This window comes from Trachurus japonicus, chromosome 11 (genome assembly GCF_045865225.1).
Source record: "Trachurus japonicus isolate A0001 chromosome 11, Traja_1.0".
Taxonomy (NCBI): domain Eukaryota; kingdom Metazoa; phylum Chordata; class Actinopteri; order Carangiformes; family Carangidae; genus Trachurus; species Trachurus japonicus.
The window spans coordinates 1,162,336-1,187,803 of NC_140917.1; the positions used below are offsets into that span (position 1 = coordinate 1,162,336).

At 40.6% G+C, this 25,468-nt stretch overlaps 1 protein-coding gene across 1 annotated transcript in view; it reads left to right on the forward strand.

The window, feature by feature from the left end:
* Positions 1–21,019, forward strand: part of LOC146977859 (scavenger receptor cysteine-rich type 1 protein M130-like) — a 60,004-nt gene extending 38,985 nt beyond the window's left edge. The window contains exons 3-5 of the mRNA XM_085790524.1: positions 12,502–12,792; positions 20,287–20,601; positions 20,937–21,019. Of these exons, the coding sequence (XP_085646650.1) occupies positions 12,502–12,792; positions 20,287–20,601; positions 20,937–21,019 (689 nt within the window). The remainder of the gene's footprint in view (positions 1–12,501; positions 12,793–20,286; positions 20,602–20,936) is intronic.
* Positions 21,020–25,468: the final 4,449 nt, after the last annotated feature.

The window sequence follows — 25,468 nt, forward strand, 5'->3', positions numbered from 1 at the left end:
TTGTTAAATCCATAAACCAAATTAATTTTAATTTTATATGGAGGAATCTAACTCACTATATCAAAAAAGCAACGACAGTCCAAGATCTCTCTGAAGGGGGATTAAAAGCAATAGACTTTGAATGTATGAATATAACTCTGAAATTGAACTGGCTGAAACAATATGTAAAATCCCCGATCAGTATATGGCACATACTCCCTCAAACTATATTTGATAAGATGGGTGGTATAGAGTTTATTTTAAAATGTGATTACAACATAAGCAAACTACCCACCAAGTTGGCAAAATATCACCAGCAGGTTCTACTTTTTTGGAAATTGCTTTACAAGCACAACTTTACACCTCACAGTACCCCACTGTGGAATAATAGATATATTCTTCATAAAAGAAAATCTATATTTTATAGAGACTGGATGGATAAGAATATTTGGTGCATAATGGATCTTTTAGATGCAAATGGAGATTTATTATCTTATAACAACTTTTGTGATAAATATGACTTTAATTGCAATCTCCAAAATTTTAAGTCTCTTACCAAAGCCATACCAAAAGCATTTCTTTCCCTAGCCAAAAATATGTATTTGTATTCTCAGTCCCCATCTTGTCTCCCTAAGCTTGTCATAAATGATATTAATTTCCTCGACAAAAAGTGCTCAAACAAATTCATAAGATCTATTTTAACCCATGATCTATACCCTGCTCAAGCTAATAGAAATAAAACTAGAAAATTTCCTCTCGGGAAATTTTGAATGGGCCACGGGAGCTACTGCGGGTTGTGCCATCTCTGTCAACATGGGAATCAAACCCACGATCTTAAGCGCAAGACAGAGCTGATCAGACAGACACATGATCATCTTTCTATAAGCACTGATATGGAGGAGCTGTAACCACATTAGGTTAACTGTGTGTGTGTGTGTGTGTGTGTGTGTGTGTGTGTGTGTGTGTGTGTGTGTGTGTGTGTGTGTGTGTGTGTGTAGGTGTGTGTGTGTGTGTGTGTGTGTGTGTGTGTGTGTGTAACTGTAATCACATGAAGCTGGCTCTAGAGTCTGTGTGTGTGTGTGTGACTATGAGCTGCATCCTGTGTCAGTCTGATTTAGCTGTGTCTGTGTTTATAAACATTTAAACGAGCGCCAGGTGGATTGTTTATGAAGTTAACGAGCTCTGGCCTGAGGATCAAAGAGGTTACCATGGCGATAGGGGCCCCCGCAGGCTGAGACAGACAGAAACGTGGAGAAAAAGAGCCATTTTCTGCCTCTGCACCGGTCTCACAATTAGGCTTAGGGTGAGAAAACGGTAACTCCTATCAGAACAAAACACAGATCAACGTTGCTCTAAGGACTTACTGAAAATTTCGGTACGATTTGGTGTTTCTACAGTAAATATTTTGGCGACGCTGGCAGTTTTAAAACATCAGTCCGTTCTGCTCCTCTCAGAAAATATTTGTATTGGACTCAATGAGGAGCAGGGACAGACGTGGCCGCACTCAGAGGCTGATTCTGTCAATTCTGTAAGTCTCTCTGATATTTTGAGCACATGACATGAGAGATAACAAGTTTGTCTTACAAATTCTGAAAAAATTATGTCTGTAGAGTGTAAATTGTGGCCGTGCTGACAGTTTATCCAGAAAAAATACAGAATGTTTCTTCACTCTCTCCCACTCTAACCGATGATGTCACGCACTCTGACACGAACATTCTGTCCAATACACACCCATTATAATCTCATAATTTCTCCAAAAATGATCATGGTCATTGATCAGGGATTGATCAAAAACTATATGACCTATCAAAACGTGGAGTAATACGACAATACACAAGACTTGTGTCTACTGTTTAAAGTTTAAATGGAGTCTCTAGGTGAAAGTATACCTGAGCAGTAGACGTTTGTTAAACTCCAATGATTGGTCTTTTTCACTCTTTTTTTTTCGCCCGTCCCATTGACTTACATGCAAAATTTTGCGCAGTAAATCGCGACTTACGTCGCGAAAAATTCGTACACTGTTGAGAAAAGTAATAGCACACCGATCCCGATCAAGACGCACGTTTTGATATATAATATGTAGCGAATCGAAATCTGGCCGGAAGTGGAAAAATAACTAGAAAAGGCATTTCCAAGAATGGAAATGGTGTGACTGCTGACAGCAGCTGAACGCTGTTGCAGAATTAGCAAATAGTGCAAGCAGTGATCACCATACAAATGTTTGACCAAGGTTGGACTCGAACCCACAACCTCATGGTCAATAGACTTCCACTCTGCCTCTAGGCCACAGTGCACACACAGTTGCAGAGACTGTTGTCTGTTGATGAGCTGCACTCTGTCTCACTCTGACATCAAGAAAGCTTGAGAGTCAAGCTTGAATGACTTAGAATGAAAATTTCTGTGAATAATTGTTATTGAGGCAAGTCAAGTCAAGTCAAGTAGTTTATTTGTCCCAACTTGGGCAATTTGGTTGCAGTCTAGGTGTGTTAAAAACATAAAAACATACATTCCAACACATACATACAACACCTCAATAGATATCTAAAAACAAACACAGTAATTCAAGATTTGAACCAGTAACCTTCAGGTCTCCAGCTCAGCAAGCTAACCACTAGGCTACAGGCAGAGACAGTATGTGAGTGGCAAAGAAAACCTTTAATAAGAGGATCACTGGCTCCTGCTTAAAAAAAGGTAAGGAAAGTGCAGAAATTAGCCACACCAAGTAAGACTTAGAATGAAAATTTCTGTGAATTTCAGGCTGAGAGCAGCAGTTTCAACATGAAGCAAGTTATCAGAAGTCAACAGAGGACGACTGGGAAAATAATTCACTAGAATTGTTATTGAGGCAAGATTTGAACCAGCAACCTTCAGGTCTTCAGACCAGCAAGCTAACCACTAGGCTACAGGCAGAGACAGTATGTGAGTGGCAAAGAAAACCTTTAATAAGAGGATCACTGGCTCCTGCTTAAAAAAAAAAGGTAAGGAAAGTGCAGAAATTAGCCACACCAAGTAAGACTTAGAATGAAAATTTCTGTGAATTTCAGGCTGAGAGCAGCAGTTTCAACATGAAGCAAGTTATCAGAAGTCAACAGAGGACGACTGGGAAAATAATTCACTATAATTGTTGATGAGGCAAGATTTGAACCAGTAATCGAACCCACAACCTCATGATCACTAAACCTTCACTCTGCCACTTCACCACAGAGAGCACAGACATAAGCATGTTGCCATTGTAATGTGATGATGTGCAGAGAGCTCCCTGGCTGCATTTAAAAAATATTTAAAATTATTATCTAAGTCTCTTTGCATTTTTGACCAGAATTTTAGCCAGAAGACAAGTGTGGCTACAAAACTGGAGAAAATAATTTGTCTAGAGTTTAATTTGCAGAAAAAGTTTAATATTTTAAAAAGTATAAATAGTTAAAAAGAGAAAAGTAACGCCGATAAAGTTAAAAAAAAGCTGCACGTTTTGATATATGAATTGTTGAAATAGCACAACACCTAACACACTAACCATATGGCCACAGAGAACCTGAGTTACAATGAGCTTTATACTATGAGGAATCAAAGACTGTCCAATGACAGCTGAATAATTGGAATCAAAAGTCAAGCAATGATGTGAAATGACTGAGGCAGGATTCGAACCCATGACCATATGATCACTAAACCTTTACTCTGCCACTCGGCTACAGAGAGCACACTGCTTTCAAGACTGTTGTCATTCATTGTAATGTGATGATGTGCTGCAAACTGGTACGAGTAATCAAGGAGATAACAAACACCTGTAACCAATTGAAGGCGGGGAAGGAGAGCAGAATTCAACATAACATAACAAGAATTCTTCCCTTGGATTCGAACCAGTGACCTTAGGGTTGGCAAGCAGTTACCCTACCCCCTACACTACAGTGGAGTTGTCAAGAAGAGAGGTTGAGACTTTGATGAATGTGAGATTTTTCAATGATGCTTAAAACAAAAAGAAATTAGTATAAATTAGCCACACCAAGTAAGAAGAGGACTTTTTTGTGACCTGTGACTATTTTTTTGTGAATTAAAATGAATTAAAAAGCACTTAACAGCAAGTTACAAAGTTGAGCTCCTTCTCCTGCTGATGTGAAAAAAATGCATTGAGCTGAATGAGAGCAGAGAGCTCCCTGGCTGCATTTAAAAAATATTTAAAATTATTATCTAAGTCTCTTTGCATTTTTGACCAGAATTTTAGCCAGAAGACAAGTGTGGCTACAAAACTGGAGAAAATAATTTGTCTAGAGTTTAATTTGTGGCCGTGCTGACAGTTTAGCCAGAAAAACTCTAGAATGTTTTTTTGCCTCTCTACACTCTAGCTCTGCTCGTTAGACGCAATACACACACATTATAAAGCTGAAAAAAATCAGAAAAAGTTAAATATTTGAAAAAGTATAAATAGTTAAAAAGAGAAAAGTAATGCCGATAAAGTTCAAAAGAAGCTGCACGTTTTGATATATGAATTGTTGAAATAGCACAAAGTATGAAGGACTAGAAGAAGACCGTAAAAAGGCGGAAGAAAATGGCCAAACAGAAGAACAATAGTGTGACTGCTTCAGCATTCACACTAATAATAACTAGAAAAGGCATTTCCAAGAATGGAAATGGTGTGACTGCTGATAGCAACTGAACGCTGTTGCAGAATTAGCAAATAGTGCAAGCAGTGATCACCATACAAATGTTTGACCAAGGTCAGAATCGAACCCACAACCTCATGGTCATTAGACTTCCACTCTGCCTCTAGGCCACAGTGCGCACACAGTTGCAGAGACTGTTGTCTGTTAATGATCTGCACACTGTCAACATCAAGAAAGCTTGAGAGTCAAGCTTGAATGACTTAGAATGAACATTTCTGTGAATTTCAGGCTGAGAGCAGCAGTTTCAACATGAAGCAAGTTATCAGAAGTCAACAGAGGACGACTGGGAAAATAATTCACTATAATTGTTGTTGAGGCAAGATTTGAACCAGCAACCTTCAGGTCTTCAGACCAGCAAGCTAACCACTAGGCTACAGACAGAGACAGTATGTGAGGGGTAAAGAAAACCTTTGATAAGAGGATCACTGGCTTCTGCTTAAAAAAAGAAGTAAGGAATCGAACCCATGACCTCATGATCAATAAACCTTTACTCTGCCACTTCGCCACAGAGAGCACAGACATAAGCATGTTGCCATTGTAATGTGATGATGTGCTGCAAACGGTGGCAGAAGCAATTAATGCGTCTCTTAACGAACACCTGTAACCAATTGAGGGTGATGGAGGGGAGCAGAATTCAACATCACATAACAAGAGTGCTCAACCTGGATTTGAACCAGTGACCTTGGGGTTGGGAAGCAGGCACCTTAACCTCCACACTAGAGTAGAGTTGTGGAGAGAAGAGGTTGAGACTTTCATGAATGTGAGATTTTTCCATGATGCTTAAAATAAAAAGAAATTAGTATAAATTAGCCACACCAAGTAAGAAGAGGACTTTTTTGTGACCTGTGACTATTTTTTGGTGAATTAAAATGAATTAAAAAGCACTTAACAGCAAGTTACAAAGTTGAGCTCCTTCTCCTGCTGCTCCAAAAAAAATGCATTGGGCTGAATGAGAGCAGAGAGCTCCCTGGCTGCATTTAAAAAATATTTTAAATTATTAGCTAAGTCTCTTTGCATTTTTGACCAGAATTTTAGCCAGAAGACAAGTGTGGCTACAAAACTGGAGAAAATAATTTGTCTAGAGTTTAATTTGTGGCCGTGCTGACAGTTTAGCCAGAAAAACTCTAGAATGTTTTTTTGCCTCTCCCCACTCTGGCACCACTCTGGCTCTGCTCGTTAGACGCAATACACACACATTATAAAGCTGAAAAAAATCAGAAAAGGTTAAATATTTGAAAAAGTATAAATAGTAAAAAAGAGAAAAGTAATGCCGATAAAGTTCAAAAGAAGCTGCACGTTTTGATATGTGAATTGTTGAAATAGCACAAAGTATGAAGGACTAGAAGAAGACCGTAAAAAGGCGGAAGAAATTGGCCGAACAGAAGAACAATAGTGTGACTGCTGGAAGCAGTCACACTAAACTAGAAAAAACATTTCCAAGAATGGAAATGGTGTGAATGCTGGAAGCAATGCTGAATGAGCTGAAGAAATTGTTGAAAGAAAGAAAGAAAGAAAGATTGAAACAAGAGAGAAAAAAGAAAAGGACAGAAAGAAAGAAAGAAAGAATCAAACAAACAAAGAAGTAAAAAGACAGAAATGGAGTGAAAGAAAGAAAGAAAGAAAGAAAGAAAGAAATGGAGTAAAAACAAAGGAAGAGAAAAGGAGTAGAAAGAAAGAAAGAAAGAAAGAAAGAAAGAAAGAAAGAAAGAAAGAATCAAACAAAGAAGTAAAAAGACAGAAATGGAGTGAAAGAAAGAGAGAAAGAAAGAAAGAAAGAAATGGAGTAAAAACAAAGGAATAGAAAGAAAGAAAGAAACAATCAAACAAACAAAGAAGTAAAAAGACAGAAATGGAGTGAAAGAAAGAAAGAAAGAAAGAAAGAAAGAAAGAAAGAAATGGAGTAAAAACAAAGGAAGAGAAAAGGAGTAGAAAGAAAGAAAGAAAGAAAGAATCAAACAAACAAAGAAGTAAAAAGACAGAAATGGAGTGAAAGAAAGAAAGAAAGAAAGAAAGGAAGAAAGAAAGAAAGAAAGAAAGAAAGAAAGAAATGGAGTAAAAACAAAGGAAGAGAAAAGGAATAGAAAGAAAGAAAGAAACAATCAAACAAACAAAGAAGTAAAAAGACAGAAATGGAGTGAAAGAAAGAAAGAAAGAAAGAAAGAAAGAAAGAAAGAAAGAAAGAAAGAAAGAAAGAAAGAAAGAAAGAAAGAAAGAAAGAAAGAAGAAAAAGAGAGAGGGGGATGATAGATAGAAAGAGGTAGATGGATGGATGGATGGATGGATGGATGGATGGATGGATGGATGGATGGATAGAGAGGGAAGGATATAAAAAGTTACGTAAAATACAAATGAAGGAGTAGAAGAAAGAAAGAAAGAAAGAAAGAAAGAAAGAAAGAAAGAAAGAAAGAAAGAAAAAAAGGAGACAGAGGGGTTAAAAAATAGGGAGGAGTATAGATAGATAGATAGATAGATAGATAGATAGATAGATAGATAGATAGATAGATAGATAGATAGATAGATAGATAGATAGATAGATAGATAGATAGATAGATAGATAGATAGATAGATAGATAGGACACATGTTAAAAGCTGCATCTTATGTCCTAGGCTCCACCTGTAATTGTACTACTATTAATAGAGTTGGAAAGACTAAACGTCTGAACTTAAATTCATGAGAAAAATATAAATTGTTGGAGATGTTTACATCAAAAGTATAAAATAATTGAGAGCCTGATGAATTTGAGCTGAAAACCTGTGTGTGTGTGTGTGTGTGTGTGTGTGAGTCTGACGGTCTCTCTGTCTGCGTGTACATGTGCAGAAAGTAAAACTGTTGATAAGCGCCACAGAACTCCTCCCTCCCTAATGATCTGATTGATTGGCAGCCTGCCCTCAGAAGTTACCATGGCGACTACCATGCTTACATTTTACTGTGTGGAACAGTGTTGTGTTTGTGTGTTTGTCTGTTTGTGTATGTGTGTGTGTGTGACTGTATGTGAGTGTCTGTGTGTGTCTGTCTGTGTGAGTGTGATGCCTGTGTTTGTGCGTGGACATCCTCTGTCAGTCTGGTTTATCATGTGTGTGTGTGGGGCTGTGTTTAAAAACATCTTAACAAGCAGCCAGGCTGCACCTGCACCTGTTCTATTAATAGACTTTGATAACGAGCTGGCCACTACAGCTGGACCAACTGCACACAGAGCAGAGCAGAGCAGAGAGATTTGTGCTCTGAGCAGCTTCCCAAAACAGCCCATAAAAAGAGAACCGTACCTCTTATCAGAATGTGGCCATGACTACTGGGGAAGGAGACCTTCCTGAGCACATTGATGTGCATTAAATGTTTGTAGGGCAAAAACTTTTCTCAGGGTCGCAAGGTAGAAAAGGGGGGCATTTCTGCTTTTCTAAAAAAATCAGCTCCTACTTTTATATTGAAGTGGATGAGCCACTGGAGTGGGTCTAGCTGCACAATTAGGCTCACTGAGACAATTCTGTAAGTCTGTCTGCTGTTTTGAGCACATTAAATGAGACACAACAAGTGTGGCTACAAACCGGTGAGGAAATCATGTGTCTAGAGTTTAATTTGTGGCCGTGCTGGCAATTTATCCAGAAAAAATCCTGAATGTTTTTTCGATCCCTCTCACTCTAACGATGATGTCACTCACTCTGACCCAACCCCATACACACTCATTGAAAAGTGTGAAATTTGTCAGAAATCCTCATGTGCTTTTAAAGGATTTATCTCAAAAACGGTACAAGCTATGAAAAAGTTGTAAATACAGGATGAATACATTAGAAGTTTGTCTACAGCTCAGAATTTGAATGAAGTCTCTAGCTGAAAGTATGTGGACGCTTTAAAGGCTGAAAGAAGTAAGAAGATTTGAAGAGTTTCAAGACTGTTCCAATGCATTCTCTATGGGGAAAAAAAAATCAGAAATAGTTGAATATTGCAAAAAGTATGAATAGTTGAAAAGAGAAAAGACATAGCACACCTGTCCTGAAAAGGCTGAACATTTTGATATTTGAATTGTTGAAATAGCACAAAGTATGAAGGACTAGTTACATGACGAAGAAAGGCAGAAAATGGCCGAACCGAATAACAATAGTGTGAATGCTTCCAGCATTCACACTAATAAGAAAAAATCCACACAATAACAGTAGTGCCCGGTGCGATTGCCCGTGGCCCTAATTAGAAATACTTTTGATCAATTTAGCGTATCTCAATTAAGAGTGAAACTTTTTAAATACCCAGTTCCACCCAAAACAAAAGAAATACATTATAAAATAATGAATAATTTCTATCCATCTAGTGAATTTTTAAGACTAAGATTTGGATTTGAAAGTAATTTATGTGTTTTCTGTGAAGATGATATTGAAACAACAGAGCACCTCTTTATTACATGCTGTAAAACCCAGCTGTTCTGGAAATTATTTACAGACTGGTTGAAAAGAAAAGAACCAACAATGCCAGACTTAAACTACAATAGTATTACCTATGGTGTTATATTAAAAGACAAACAATTGGACTTAACGATAAATGTCCTAATCCTTTAGCCAAATTCTTTATTCACAAAGCCAAATATCTAAAAACTCCACCCATCTTCGCATACTTTTTAAATGAATTCCATCTCTATATTAAGTCCCTAAAATTTATTAAGTCCAAACATGCCAAAGACCTCTATGCAATGTTCAAAAATGATCTGACTAATGTAGCGTAACAATTGTTTTAATCCTGGATGATGTAATGTATGTTTTTATTTATTTATTTTCTTTTTCTTTTTCTCTTCCCTTCTATATATTTGATATGTGTTTGTTTTGTTTTTTACTCACTTATCTTAATTTTTGTTTATTTAATGTTATTCTCAATTCTTATCTCTGAAACATGATGTCTGCTCTTGTTAAATTTTGGGCAGATATAATATTTGCCTGACTAGTTTGTAAATGCATTTGTTTAAATTAAAAAAAAAAAAAAAAAGTGTGGGTACAATTACTGTGTTTTGAGTGTACAAAAGCACCAGGTTGATATTTCTTTGCATTTGGGTTATTGAAATCACACTTTGAACACAGTGAATACAGTTGAAATATTAAGAACACATCTAGGTAATTATTTCATTATTATTATTATTCATGTTTATAAATCTTCATGTTTATAAATGAGATAAAAACCTCATCCATAGGTTTATTATTGTTTTCATTTAAAAGATTGGGTTGAGCTCAAAGTTAAAACATTTCATTTCAGTTAGTGAGGTAACTGAAAGGGTTAAAAACACTCTTCTGATTAAAACTTATTGGTTGGTTGAAGTAAACTAAAAACTGTTCTATTGATTTAAAGGGTACAAGTGTTTTGTTTATTTTCTTTTCTATTTTCTGAAGCATTGCTAAATTTAAAGGTATCATTCCAAAAACAATTTAAAAGGTTAAATAAAATAAATGTTTTGTGTCTTACCTTTACATATGGTTGTTTAACTTTTTTTTTTTAGAGTAATTTGTATTTCTGAGGGCTTACATAATCTTTGCTAACACCTAGCATAGTAAGTTTTCAGTGGAGGCACCGCACTAGTTATTTCCTTTTTCCCACTCTAATGATAAATTCCCTTGTTTAAATAAGAACCACAGCGAATTCACCATCTTTAGCTGAGAACCTAGGACCTGTTTTATTTTATTGGGTGTGACCACAGTGTAGTTTATAAACACTAAGGGAAAAAGGGGTTACATAGATCTATTTCAGGATTGAGGATAGTTTACAAGGGTTACTGAAGGTCCTGCAATAGAGTGATTTTGAGAGTCACATTACTGACTTGGTGAGCCTCCAGATCATCTGAGTCTGGTCTGTTTAAGAGGAACAACCACTAACAAATCTCCATTTACTTTGTGAACATCTCCAACAGATCGAAGGGTTTGCTCCATCAGCACATCAAGGTTTTGTTTTCTCCCTAATGTTTTATACCAGTGTAATTCTTCATGCTACCACAAGACAGAAGTGGAGCTACAGGTTGGATTTGCTTCATTTCTGTTTTAATGAAACTCACTTCTTTTACTCTTCACTCTCTTCTCTGTGTTCAGAGTCTGTCAGTTTGGTGGGAGGAGCCAGTCGCTGTGCAGGTGAACTGCAGCTGAAACAAGATGAGTGGAGACCAGTGGCCAGCTGGAACTGGAACCTGAAGGCAGCATCTGTAGCCTGTAGAGAGCTGGACTGTGGCTCTGCTGTTTCAACAAGAAGAATAGAGGAGTCCTCACGGAGGTCTGTGTGGGATATCGACATTGACTGTGTTCAGTCTGGATCTACCCTGAGGGAGTGTTCACATTCAGCTTCCTCTTCCTCCTCCGTGGAGATCACCTGTTCAGGTAAGTCCTTCAGTGACATCACCAGTGACAGTCAGGTTTAGTGTCTTCCTTCCTTTGTTGTGGTGCAGAAACGTTTAGTGACATGTTCTTTTTGTATGTGAGTGAATGAAGGTCTGAAAACAAGACATTTAATATCGCAACGTCTTTAGTCAACAAATCTACTTCCATACTTTGATGCCATTCAGCTGATCAACAAGAGGTTTCATTAGATGTTTTATTTAAATATATATATATATAATAGGGGTTATGCAAATGATTATATAAGTACACAAAATTTTATTTTCATGTTTACTTATTGTTGAGCTACTCCTAAAGAGGAACTAGTCTACAAGTCTGGTCGCTTTTCCCCTCTCCGCCTGGCCAAGTGCTTTTTTTTTTATGAAGCCGGCGAAAAATCGATCCATGGAGCGGTGGATAACGTTATATAACATATACAATGATACAACGTGTATGTTTGTGTAGTCTTAACTGTCATAAACAAAAAATTGCGGGTTACAGAGCGTTTGCGGCACTGTGCCGTAGAGACGAGAGTGGGACACCGGGGCGGTGGCCAGGTACACTCATGTTGCAAGATTGGTTTTCAGCCATGAGACGTCAGGTGGAAGGCAAAGAAACTACATTCTCACTCGTAACAAGTTACAAGTCATGTATTTAACTATCACAATTACTCTGGAGCTTTTTAATAAAGGTAGAGTAAAAACGTAGCATAGCCATGGGAAAAATCTTGCTTAGGTCTTCTTTAATGAGCCTGTATTCCCTCTGTAGGAGAGATCAGCAATGTTCCTTGTTCCATTCTCCTTTGTGTTTTATTGGGCCTCATTCAATCGGTTTAAACAAATATTATGTATCCGTGTTATGTCCACATTATAGGGGCTCGCTTGAGGGAGGTCAGACCCTATATATACTATATATATATATATATATATATATATATATATATATATATATATATATATATATGGTAGACCCTGAATCGTTGTCGATTTCATTTAGAGGAGTCTGATTCTACTGCCAACCTTGTCGTCACCGTGTTGTTTTCTAATATTTCATGATATATGAACTCTTTTGATACAAACATCAGCAGTGCATAATCTGTCCTGTCTATGTTGTGTCTCTCTCTGCAGACTCTGTCAGGCTGGTGAATGGGACCAGTCTGTGTTCAGGCAGACTGGAGGTCAAGTCCAACCAGTCTGACCAGTGGTGGTCCTCAGTGTGTGAAGATGACTTTGACCAGCAGGATGCAGAGGTGGTCTGTAGGGAGCTTGGCTGTGGGGCTCCTTCAGTCCTCCAGGGGGCGCTCTATGGAGCAGTGGAGGCTCCAATGTGGACCAAAGAGTTCCAGTGTGGAGGCAACGAGTCAGCTCTCCTGGACTGTAGAAGCTCAGGCTCAACTAGAACCAGCTGCTCACCTGGCAAAGCTGTTGGACTCACCTGCTCAGGTACAAGTGGAGCTACAGGTTGGATTTGCTTCATTTCTGTTTTAATTAAACTCACTTCTTTTACTCTTCACTCTCTTCTCTGTGTTCAGAGCCTGTCAGGTTGGTGGGAGGAGCCAGTCGCTGTGCAGGTGAACTGCAGATGAAACTAGGAGAGTGGAGACCAGTGGGCAGCATCTTCAACTGGAACCTGAAGGCAGCATCTGTAGCCTGTGGAGATCTGGACTGTGGCTCTGCTGTTTCAACAAGAAGAAGAAAGGAGTCCTCACTGAGGTCTGTGTGGGCGATCTACACTGACTGTGTTCTGTCTGGATCTACCCTGTGGGAGTGTTCACATTCAGGTTCAGCTTCCTCTCCCTTCACCATGGAGATCACCTGTTCAGGTAAGTCCTTCAGTGACATCACCAGTGACAGGTTTAGTGTCTCCTTCCTTTGTTGTGGTGCTAGTGGGGCTGCTTAAGTCCATTTTTGAGCCGAATCGTTCACTTCATGGTACAAGCACCAAATTTGGTACAAATGATGTCCAGGACATACCTTCTAATAAAAGTACGTTGCCCAGCTGAAAATCCAAGAGGGCCGCCAGTTTTCAAGATGGCCGCCTCGTCAAACGCCAAAAAAAAGGTTTTCGAGGTAGAACTTGAATTAACAGAAGAATGTTAATGATCCAAGCATCAAAATGAATGTATTATGACTGGAATAACTCGATGGTGTCAATTGAATTCCAATATGGCCACCAATTTTCAAGATAATGGCTATTAAATGACTAAAAAGTAGCGTTTTCGCGTTTTTTCTTCAGTTTTCTGCAATGATCTTAAGTGAAAATCTGCAGAATTCTGAGGGATGTGTTTTTTGTGTGAATCATTTGTGAAAATGTGTCCAAACTTTTGACTGTCACTCACCACACACACACGCACACACACACACATACAGCAACACAAGCGTTCTTTACTGAAATAAAAGTACTAATTTAGCAATATAAATGATAATTCATTAAAATTCTGTGGTCAACATTTATTGGTTAGTAATTTTAGTTATAGTTTTAGTTAGGTTAGTGATGTCAAAGCACAACCAGGGCACACTGGTGACATCACTGCTGTGAGACTCAGCATGGGGTTCAGTGTCAGCTTGTAGTGTACTAACTGTAGTTGTAGTTTACTAACTGTTGTCGTGGTGTACTCACTATAGTTGTAGTATACTTTAGTGTCCCAAATGCTATCTAATAAGCCCCTGTATAGACTCAACTAGAAGTTTAGTTAGTTGTAGTATTGTAGTTAGATAGCCGCACCTGAATTGACAGGATGTGCCAGCGCGGGATAGCCGAGCCAAGGGTAACGGGGCTTTAGTTACCTGGATGGTGTACAGATTGCACAGGATTTATGGCACTGGATGAACGATCGGGCTAGGTGTAGGGCAGCCTTGAAGGTTTAAGTCCTTGCAACCACGAAGAAGCTGACTCCAGAATCTTCACACATGCTCTTCATGCAGCCAAGCAACAGATAAAGTCTGTGTTGATTAAGGCATGCGACACAGATATTCTTGTGGTTGCAGTCAATGTTTTTGCGACTCTTCAGGATGCAGGCTTGGAAAAGATCTGGATAGAATTTGGCCAGGGTCAGTCCATTAGGTAGTTGCCAATTCATGATATGGTGGTGAGTCTTGGCCCAGAGAAATCCAGTGGCATGCTGTTCTTCCATGCCTTCACTGGCTGCGATGTTGTGTCAGCTTTCCGTGGTAAAAGCAAGAAAAGTGCATGGCAAGCATGGGAGGTTTGCCCTGAAGTTAGTCCTGTCTTCAAAAAGCTCAGCCAATACCCACCTATCATAGAAGATGCAGACCTCAACATCCTTGAGAAGTTTGTCATCACCATGTATGACAAGCAAAGTACTACATGCAAGGTTGATGAGGCAAGACTGGACTTGTTTGCTCGGAAGCAAAGGTCTTATGATGCCATTCCACCAACAAGCGCATCCCTCGTTCAGCATGTGAAACGGTCTGCTTTCCAAGCTGCCTGCATATGGGGCCAAGCAACAGTGTGCAAAATGCAAACTGAAAGTCCTGCCAACTGGGGCTGGCAAAAAGATGGTCAGATCTGGCAAGTTCTCTGGACAACCCTTCCACCCATTGCTCAGACTTGTGAGCAGTTGACAAAATGTGGCTGCAAGACTGAATGCCAAGGACGATGCAAATGCTATCGCTTCGGCCTGAAGTGCACACAGTTGTGTGCCTGTGCATGTGAGGGCTAAGAAAATAGAACAACCAAGTCTAAGTTGAATGTTTGAGTTGGATATTTGTATTATTATTTTTTAAGTTATGTTGATTCAAGTTCTGGATCGTAAAACATGCAGCCTATGCTTTGACACCTTTTCTGTGTTTTTATACCGTTATCTAAAAATTAAAAAAAAAAATAGCCTATACAAAAAAAAAAAAAAAAAATGGGGGAGACAAAGACAGCCTCTACGTGGCCTCCCCTACAAGTAGCTTACAGGTCCAAAAGCTTTAAGTGAAACTAATGTCTTTGTTTGTGAGTGTTTTTTTCATTTAATTCGCATTGTATCATAATAATATTCAATAATTTTGATTTTCTAAATGCAGAGTTGTATTTCTCATGTGCAAAAACACATATTTCAATGTATAAACCATCAGAATAGGACTATTCAATCAAAATATAGTTCAAACGCTGTTTCAAACCACTTCGAATTGCGGCCATCTTGAAAAATGGTGGCCACTTTGTTTGTTCAAGTGGGCAACGTACTTTTATGAGATAGTAGGTCCAAAAGCACTTGTGTACCAAATTTGGCGCTTGTACCACAAAGTGAACGATTTTTCATTAATGTGCTCCACAAATCAACTTCCATACTTTGATGCCATTCAGCTGATCAACAAGATGTTTCATAAGATGTTTTATATATATATATATATATATATATATATATATATATATATATATATATTAGGGATGCAACGGTTCTCGGTAAAATACCGAACCGTTCGGTACGGCCTGCACGGTGCAATACGCTCTTGTACCGCGGTATTTCAGATTCAGCTGCATCAGCTCTCACTGCTTTACAGGCAGCTGTGCCGTGTATGTGTGTGCCTGGCCGTTTAAGGCGAAAGCCCGCCCCCGCGAGTTGATGTCCAATCACTGTTGAGCCTCCACACACTCACAGTGTCTCCCTGAAAGTGCAGCAGCTCACACACACAGAAGGGGGGAGGGGGAGGGGGCAAACAGGCGGCAGCATGAGCGGTCGCTGATCGCGTTCGCGGGGGAAATTAATTAGTTATTAGCGCGATTTAGCACATTTAGCTTTTATTAGAGTTCCAGCAGGACTCTGTCCATGCACACTGCACGTGTGTGGTCGCATATCCGCGTGCTCGCGTGCGATAGAAAGACGATATCGAGCAGGAGGAGTTGACTGACAGAGATGAGGGAAACTCAGAGTTTTCCGTTTCAGAGAGCAGGATCAGAGTAATGCTGAGTCGGTCGCTACGGCAACATGTGCTGTGAAGCAAACCTGCTCCCTGACAGGCTGATGATGGCTTCTTGTGCTCACGGTGAACGCGCCTCCCTCAGGCTCAACGTACTCTGGGTTGATTGAACTATTTCTGATCAGCTGTTCTGTTTTCCAGCTCAGGCTCAATCAACCCTGAGCTCGGGATTTGACTCAAGAGTTTGTTGAGCCTGCTTCCTGAAACGGACCCCAGGTGTGTGTGTGTGTGTGTGTGAGAGAGAGAGAGAGAGAGAGAGAGAGAGAGAGGGGAGCTCTACAAGGAAATACTATAAATAGTAGTAGCCTAATATTAGAAATAATATAAATTTTAAACATTATTTTGGGAGAAAAAAAAGTTCTCTGCACAAAACACATTCCGAAATCCGTGTATCATTCGTTCATTCGTTTTTCAAAATAAAACCAAAAATAAGAAAACGAAAAAACAACTCTTTTTCTTAGTATTCGTTTCCAAAACTAAAATGAAAAACGGATAACGACTCGTTTTTTCAGTTTTCGATTTTATGCTCAAATGAATAAGGGACCGTTCGTTATTTATGGAATGGGCCACCGGAGGAAAATGGGGGGGGGTCATGTCATAATATTCTTTGTTGAGGGGTGGGTCCACTAAAAAAAAAAAGGTCAGTGAGGGGGGGTCATTCAACATTTTGTCTGGAGGACACTGCAATGCCCGCAAAAAACAAAAACAAAACAAAAACGGGACATTTCAAAGCTGCAAGCACTGATGACAATGAGAGCAACGGCCCCCGAATCACAACGTTATTTTATGTTGCCCTGATTTGCCCTGAGTTGGTTTCGAACCCGGGTCTCCCGCACCGCAGGCGACGATGCTAACCGCTTCGCCAAGAACTCAATAAGGGCTCTGCCCGCGGCTTAGCACGTCTTTTATGGCTGAGTGAGTTTAACTTCAGTACCGTACAGAGGCTACGCTGCCTGCCTGCCTCATTGCGTAACTCTACATAGTCTGAGCAGCACGTACGTTCACGTTGCTTTTGTGAATTGTAAACAAACAGACGCCCCCCCCCCCTCCCCCCTCGGTTTTAGCGTCCAGCAGTTTAGCAGCTAATTCAACTGCAGTGATGGATAACTGTACCGGAGACAACTTCATGAACTACATTTGAGGAATAAACGGCAGCTTTTACCTGACGGGAGACCGACGCCTGAGCTACGGTAGCTAACAGCTAGCTGGTTTTACGTACTTTCTCTCTCTCTCTTTCCCTCTCTTTCTTACACACACACGCACACGCACGCACACACACACACACACACACACACACACACACACACACACACACACACACACACACACACACACACACACACGGTTGTCTGTCATATCTGTCGTAAACCTTGTAATAATACGTTGTTGTTGAGTACGGTTCACATTATTGTTGCCTCGGTTTGAGTGTGGATTAATTGGCTTGTTGTGTAATGTGAGCTGGTCCAAAATCGCGATTCTGTTATTGATGAGTTGGGTTTTAATAACAGCTGATAAATGGCATGGATTGATGAGAAGGTGTTGCACACATAGTTGTCAAAATGAAATAATGTAGTGTCACGCCCTACGTGATGCGATGTCACGTGTCGATGGCTGGGGCGGGGGGGTCATGTATCTTTTGATAAGGCTTAATGCAGGGTCATGTTAAAATTTACTGACTCCGACAGGGGGGTCATGTAAAAAAAAAAAAAAGTCCTGTGAATCCCTCCGGTGGCACTGATGATAAATAACGAACAGTCCCTAATGGAAAAAAACGGATAACGAGCGTTTCTCGTTTCATGTTTCATGCAATTTTGATCTGAAGTGCAATGAGCCGGAAATGACCGTGATCCGGAAGTGACAGTCTCTGCCTTTACTGCTAGAGCCCGCAAAGTAAAGGATAATGTATAGTTCAGAACCTGAAGGGGTTTATTTCTCCATAACAACCGACCAACTATACATTATCCTGCTTATTACACGGTTTACGAGTGAAATTAATTTGAAACATATGTTGATCAAAATACATGTCAGCCCGAGTCAAAACGTAACCTGTACTGACGTAATTGACTATATTCATGGAGACCACTGACACCTGTGTGATTGAGTGGCTCACAGAGGTAGACAGGTAGTTTCTGATGCATGGACTTTTGCTGAAGCGGGATCGAGTCCGGCTCCACGCGAATATGTGAAGATTATTTTTTCTTCACTTTATTTTTTTTCATGTGGCTGGTACGTAGTGCTCACTCACAGCAGCATATTCGCGATAAATAAACCCCGACAGGTTGTATGGAATTTTGATAATCAATCAGTGGATCGATTGATACAATGTGTGTAGTGGTATCTGTCATAAACAAGAGATTTACTGTTTACGGGGTGCGTTTGTGTCGCGGACTCGCGGTGCCACCGGGACGAGAGGAGAGCTGACACCGGGTCAGAGCTTTTTATACAGTCTACGGATCAGAGGCTCTGATCAGCAGGTTTGGTTTCCAGCCACGACGTGGAAGCAGCCTCCACTCTGCTTGTAACAAGTTACAAGTCATTTCATCACACATCTAAAATCACAATTAGTCCGAAGCTGTTTAATGACGGTAAAAGGTAAATATCCTGCATAGTTTCTCTTTTCCTAGCTGCGCTGATCAGAGCAGCATCCCTAGCAGCGGTCTGTTATACTTGACGACGGTCGCAGCGATGGACCAATCAGAGAGCAGCATCTGGCCGGTGTTATGGCCCAACTGGTTTCTGATTTAACTGGTTACCGTACGGAACAGCTGCAGCTGTTTTGCGCTTCCGTCACAACACAACATATTACAGTAACAGCGAGTTTCAAGCCACAGTTCACATCTACTGCAGCGAATATGCTGCTGTGAGTGAGCACTACGTACCAGCCACATGAAAAAAAATAAAGTGAAGAAAAAATAATCTTCACATATTCGCGTGGAGCCGGACTTGATCCTGCTTCAGCAAAAGTCCATGCATCAGAAACTACCTGTCTACCTCTGTGAGCCACTCAATCACACAGGTGTCAGTGGTCTCCATGAATATAGTCAATTACGTCAGTACAGGTTACGTTTTGACTCGGGCTGACATGTATTTTGATCAACATATGTTTCAAATTAATTTCACTCGTAAACCGTGTAATAAGCAGGATAATGTATAGTTGGTCGGTTGTTATGGAGAAATAAACCCCTTCAGGTTCCGAACTATACATTATCCTTTACTTTGCGGGCTCTAGCAGTAAAGGCAGAGACTGTCACTTCCGGATCACGGTCATTTCCGGCTCATTGCACTTCAGATCAAAATTGCATGAAACATGAAACGAGAAACGCTCGATTTTTTCCGTTTTTTTTCCATTATTCATTTGAGCATAAAATCGAAAACTGAAAAAACGAGTCGTTATCCGTTTTTCATTTTAGTTTTGGAAACGAATACTGAGAAAAAGAGTTGTTTTTTCGTTTTCTTATTTTTGGTTTTATTTTGAAAAACGAATGAACGAATGATACACGGATTTTCCGAAACCGTACCGAGAACCGTGGCCAAAAACCGAGGTACGTATCGTACTGTGGGCTACCTGTACCGTTGCACCCCTAATATATATATATATGGGTTATGCAAATGATGATATAATTACACAAAATTTTATTTCCATGTTTACACACCTGGTGATTGTGAGCTAATCCTAACTCCGCCATGGAGTGGTGGATAACGTTATATAACATATATAGTAGGGATGGGAACGACACAGGATTTGGAAAATCGATTGTCGAGGCCCATGTGTCGACTTTTTGTCGAATTGTCGGCCCTTTTTTTTTTAACAGCAGCAGCAGATATGCGGGTGGACGGGGCGGGGTTACACATGCTTTTGTTGTGGTTTATTAACGCTGCTGTCGGCACGAGCGGACGAGGCAGCACGCATTCGGTTTCTTTTTTTTCTTTTTTTCTTCCGTGCATGTCCGCGGTCCTCTACGAAGAATGCAACCATTGCATCCACCTGTTTTGCCGATGGTTTTGCCCTTTTTGTGGAGCCGGACTCGTCATCAACAGCACCATCACCTAGACTGCAGGGAGCCCAGACAGCTGATCTCTTCACTCTGTCGCCTGTTATGTATCCGTGTTATGTCCACATTATAGGGGCTCGCTTGAGGGAGGTCAGACCCTATATATACTATATATATATATATATATATATATATATATATATATATATATATATATATATATATATATATATATGGTAGACCCTGAATCGTTGTCGTTTTCATTTAGAGGAGTCTGATTCTACTGCCAACCTTGTCGTCACCGTGTTGTTTTCTAATATTTCATGATAAATGAACTCTTTTGATACAAACATCAGCAGTGCATAATCTGTCCTGTCTATGTTGTGTCTCTCTCTGCAGACTCTGTCAGGCTGGTGAATGGGACCAGTGTGTGTTCAGGCAGACTGGAGGTCAAGTCCAGCCAGTCTGACCAGTGGTGGTCCTCAGTGTGTGAAGATGACTTTGACCAGCAGGATGCAGAGGTGGTCTGTAGGGAGCTTGGCTGTGGGGCTCCTTCAGTCCTCCAGGGGGCGCTCTATGGAGCAGTGGAGGCTCCAATGTGGACCAAAGAGTTCCAGTGTGGAGGCAACGAGTCAGCTCTCCTGGACTGTAGAAGCTCAGGCTCAACTAGAACCAGCTGCTCACCTGGCAAAGCTGTTGGACTCACCTGCTCAGGTACAAGTGGAGCTACAGGTTGGATTTGCTTCATTTCTGTTTTAATGAAACTCACTTCTTTTACTCTTCACTCTCTTCTCTGTGTTCAGAGCCTGTCAGGTTGGTGGGAGGAGCCAGTCGCTGTGCAGGTGAACTGCAGATGAAACAAGATGAGTGGAAACCAGTGGACAGTGATTACTGGAACCTGAAGGAAGCATCTGTAGCCTGTAGAGATCTGGACTGTGGCTCTGCTGTTTCAATAAGAAGAAGAGAGGAGTCCTCACGGAGGGATGTGTGGAGGATCAGCACTGACTGTGTTCAGTCTGGATTTACCCTGAGGGAGTGTTCACATTCAGGTTCAGCTTCCTCTTCCTTCACCATGGAGATCACCTGTTCAGGTAAGTCCTTCAGTGACATCACCAGTGACAGTCAGGTTTAGTGTCTCCTTCCTTTGTTGTGGTGCAGAAACATTTAGTGACATGTTCTTTTTGTATGTGAGTGAATGAAGGTCTGAAAACAAGTCATTTAATATTGCAACGTCTTTAGTCAACAAATCAACTTCCATACTTTGATGCCATTCAGCTGATCAACAAGATGTTTCATAAGATGTTTTATATATATATATATATATATATATATATATTAGGGATGCAACGGTTCTCGGTAAAATAGCGAACCGTTCGGTACGGCCTGCACGGTGCAATACGCTCTTGGACCGCGGTATTTCAGATTCAGCTGCATCAGCTCTCACTGCTTTACAGGCAGCTGTGCCGTGTATGTGTGTGCCTGGCCGTTTAAGGCGAAAGCCCGCCCCCGCGAGTTGATGTCCAATCACTGTTGAGCCTCCACACACTCACAGTGACTCCCCCCCTGCAACTGAAAGTGCAGCAGCTCACACACACAGAAGGGGGGTGGGGGCAAACAGGCGGCAGCATGAGCGGTCGCTGATCGCGTTCACGGGGGAAATTAATTAGTTATTAGCGCGATTTAGCCGCCTCACCATGGGTTTTGGTTCTGGGTTTTGGTATGGATAAAAGGCCGGTGCCGGAGGACCTCAGGGTCCGCGTGGGTTGATATGGTAAAAGCAGGTCAGATAAATAAGAGGGCACAAGGCCGTTAAGACATTTAAAAACTATTAAAAGGACCTTAAAATCGATCCTGAAGCGTACGGGGAGCCAATGCAGCGACTATAAAACTGGTGTAATATGCTCCCGCCCTCTGGTCCTCGTCAGCACTCGTGCGGCTGAGTTCTGTAATAATTGGAGATTAAAAATACTCTTTTTGGGAAGACCAGAGAGCAGGGCATTACAATAATCTAATCGACAGGTGATAAAAGCATGCATCAGCACCTCCGTACTGGCCTGAGAGAGAAACGGGCGGACTCTGGCTATGTTTTTAAGATGATAAAAACCTATTTTTGTCATATTTTTGATATGTGGAAGAAAATTCAGCTCAGAGTCAAAAATCACGCCCAGATTTTTTACTGACTGTGTTGGTTTAAGATCCTGTAGTTTTGGTAAAAGTTTCTCTCTCTGGCCTTCAGGACCAATGACTAAAACCTCAGTTTTGTCCTGGTTGAGCTGTAGGAAATTCACTGCCATCCATGACTTGATGTCTAAAATGCAGTTAAAAAGGGCATCAATTGGCCCCGTGTCATCAGGAGACACGGCGATGTACAGTTGCGTATCGTCAGCATAACTATGGAAGCTGATGCCGTGCCTCCTGATGACGTCCCCAAGGGGCAGCATGTACAGATTAAAAAGAAGTGGACCTAAAATTGACCCTTGGGGAACCCCACATCCAATTTCATGGATTTCCGAGGAACATGTATCCATACTTACATAAAAGCATCAGTCTGTGAGATAAGAACAAAACCAGTTAAAAACAGTACCAGAGAGGCCCACCAGGTGTCTAAGCCTATTTAATAAAATGTGATGGTCTACTGTATCAAAAGCAGCGCTTAGATCCAGTAGAACCAACACTGTGAGCTTTTTATTATCTAAATTCCACCTGATGTCGTTTAAAATCTTTAAAAGTGCTGTCTCGGTACTGTGGTATTTCCTAAAACCAGACTGATGCTTTTCTGAAATGTTCTTTCTGTTTAAAAACTCATTAACTTGGTTAAAAACCAGTTTTTCTAAAACTTTACTTAAAAATGGTAAGTTGGATACAGGTCGGTAGTTATTAAGAACACTTGGATCTAAATTGCTCTTCTTCAGAAGGGGCTTCACCACCGCCGTTTTAAAGGCGGTGGGGAAGACACCCGTCTGAAGAGAGCAATTCATGATGTTTAAAAACTGTTCCTCGAAGAATCCATAAAATGATTTTAAGAGTGATGTGGGAATGGGATCTAAAAGGCAGGTTGTTGGGTTTACTTGGGAGAAAACTCGACCAAGCGTCCTTGCATCAACCAGGGCAAAACTCTCCAGTGTTTCCTCAGGCAAGGACAACAGTTCAGTGTCAACAGATAAAACTTGATGGGATAAAAGGCAGGATCTGATGTCCTTGATTTTGGTTCTGAAGTGGTCTGCAAAGTTCTCACAAAGATCATCTATTGGTGCCTTAAAAACATTATTAGAATTAGCACCTGTTAAAACATTAAAAGTGGAGAAGAGGAACCGGGGGTTGTTTTTATTGATGGTGATGAGTTGTGAGAAATGGGAAATTCGTGCCTTTTTGACTGCATTATTGTAAGTTTTGAGTTGTTGACATAAAATCTCGTAATGAATTGTCAGTTTACTTTTCCTCCATCTTCTCTCGGCACTCCTGCATTTTCTTTTCAGTTCATTGATTTCATTGTTTTTTCTCCACGGGGGTGTTGGTTTTCTTTTTACTGTTTTAGTTAAAAGTGGAGCTACTGAGTCCAGAGTTGACTTCAGTCTACTGTTAAAATTATCAACGATAAAATCACAAGGTGCAGGTAAAATTTCAGCAGGAGTGCTCTGTAAAATCTCCATAAAATTTGCAGCCACTTCAGAAGTAAGATAGCGCCTCCTCACTGTTCTCACTGGGGCCTCCTCTCGGTTAAAACTGGTGATGCTAAAAAACACACAGTAATGGTCAGACACAGCCAGGTCGACAACAGAGGACACACCGATGGACAGGCCATGGGTTATGACCAGGTCCAGGGTGTGTCCTCTGTTGTGAGTTGGCTGTGCGACGTGCTGCTTAAAATCAAGACAACTTAAAAGATTTAAAAACTCTCTGGATATAGGATCCAAGGTGTCGTCAACGTGTAAATTAAAATCACCAGTTATTAAAATCCTGCTAAAAGAGGTGTGAATAATAGATAAAAGCTCTGAAAATTCACTGATAAAAGAGCTCGAGTAATGGGGTGGTCTGTATACAGTAACACCAAGAATTGGAGGACTGCTAAAAGTAAAGGCATGGTATTCAAATGATGCATAACTGTTAAAAAACACTCCATTTGAGTTCAGTGAATCCTCTATTCATTAGATTCACATGACGTCACTGTGTTTCTCCGCCGCCATATTCGTGTCCGAATCAGGGCAATCTGGGCACAGATCACAGCGTCACGTTACCAGAACAAGTGGAGTAGTAGGAGGAAATCAGCAAGAGACCGAAAATTGACGTTATTTGAAAGATGCCAGGATTATATTGTGCTGTTGAATGTGATAGCAGTCGCCAAAAAAACCCCGGACTGCAGTTTTATTCCATCCCAAAAGACGTAAAGTTTTAGGCGGAATAAATAGTTGACTGCAGGCATCTATCAGTGGCAGCGTGGGCTGTGACAAGTCTCACAAAAAGAGGGGATTCACTTTTTTTTTAAATAACATGGATATATTGAATTCTGTATTTTGATTACTTTCTTATTAATTACTCACTGATTCTGCATTTAGGGTCTTTTATTTCTGTATAACAGACCGTTGCTAAGTAAAACGGGCCGTTGCTAGGGACGCCGCTCTGATCAGCGGAGCAGGGCAGAAGAACTATCAAGGATTTTTACCTTGTGTTTCATTTTTACCAGCTTCAGACTAATTGTGATGTTAGAAAAATGACTTGTAGCTTGTTAGAGGGAGAGTGGAGGCTCTCTGCCTCCCTCACCGCTGCTGGAATCAAACCTGCGATCAGAGGGGACAGAGCGGACGGGCCAGCGCAGTGTCACAGCTGTGACCAGCTGTGTCTGTGCCACCGCGTGTCCGTGACACGAACGTGTCCCGTATCGTAATCTCTTATGACAGACAGGACGACATAAATGCGCACAACGTAACATTTACATGATAATTCATCAATCTACTGATTGATTATCAGAAGCTCGTTGAAAACAACTACACACGAGTCGACAGGAGGAGGGTGAGGAGCAAACAGCGGAGAAGTGACCGGACTAAGGACTTTGATCAACATTACGTCTCAAATTAATTAATTAATTCATAAACTGTGTAATAAGTGGGATAATATAGAGTTAGTCTGTTGTTATAGAGATATAAACCCAGACAGGATGTATGAAACCCTGTCATTTTGTCAAGAAACTGTCATTTCCATCCTGCCGTTTGCATGCTGTCATATGAGGAGACCTGTCAAATCGGACACAAATATGGCGGCGGTCCCTTTGACGTGACGTCACTGCAACCCATGAATAATTGATGCCGTACCTCCTCCTCTTCTACCCTCTCTAGTAGAGAATAAAAAATTATAATTTGGTGGGGAAGCCTCAGTGAGAACAGCAGGTGCGTCAGTGCCAAGCCATGTCTCGGTTAAAAGAAGACAGTCTAACTTGTTGTCTAAAATCACATCATTCATTAAAAAGGTTCTGTTTAAAAGAGAGCGAACATTAAAAAGTGCCATGTTGATGGTGACAGGTGGCTTGTTGACGGGAGAGGTGGATTGTTGTGTGAGTGATCTGAGATTGTGAAAGTTCACAGAGTGG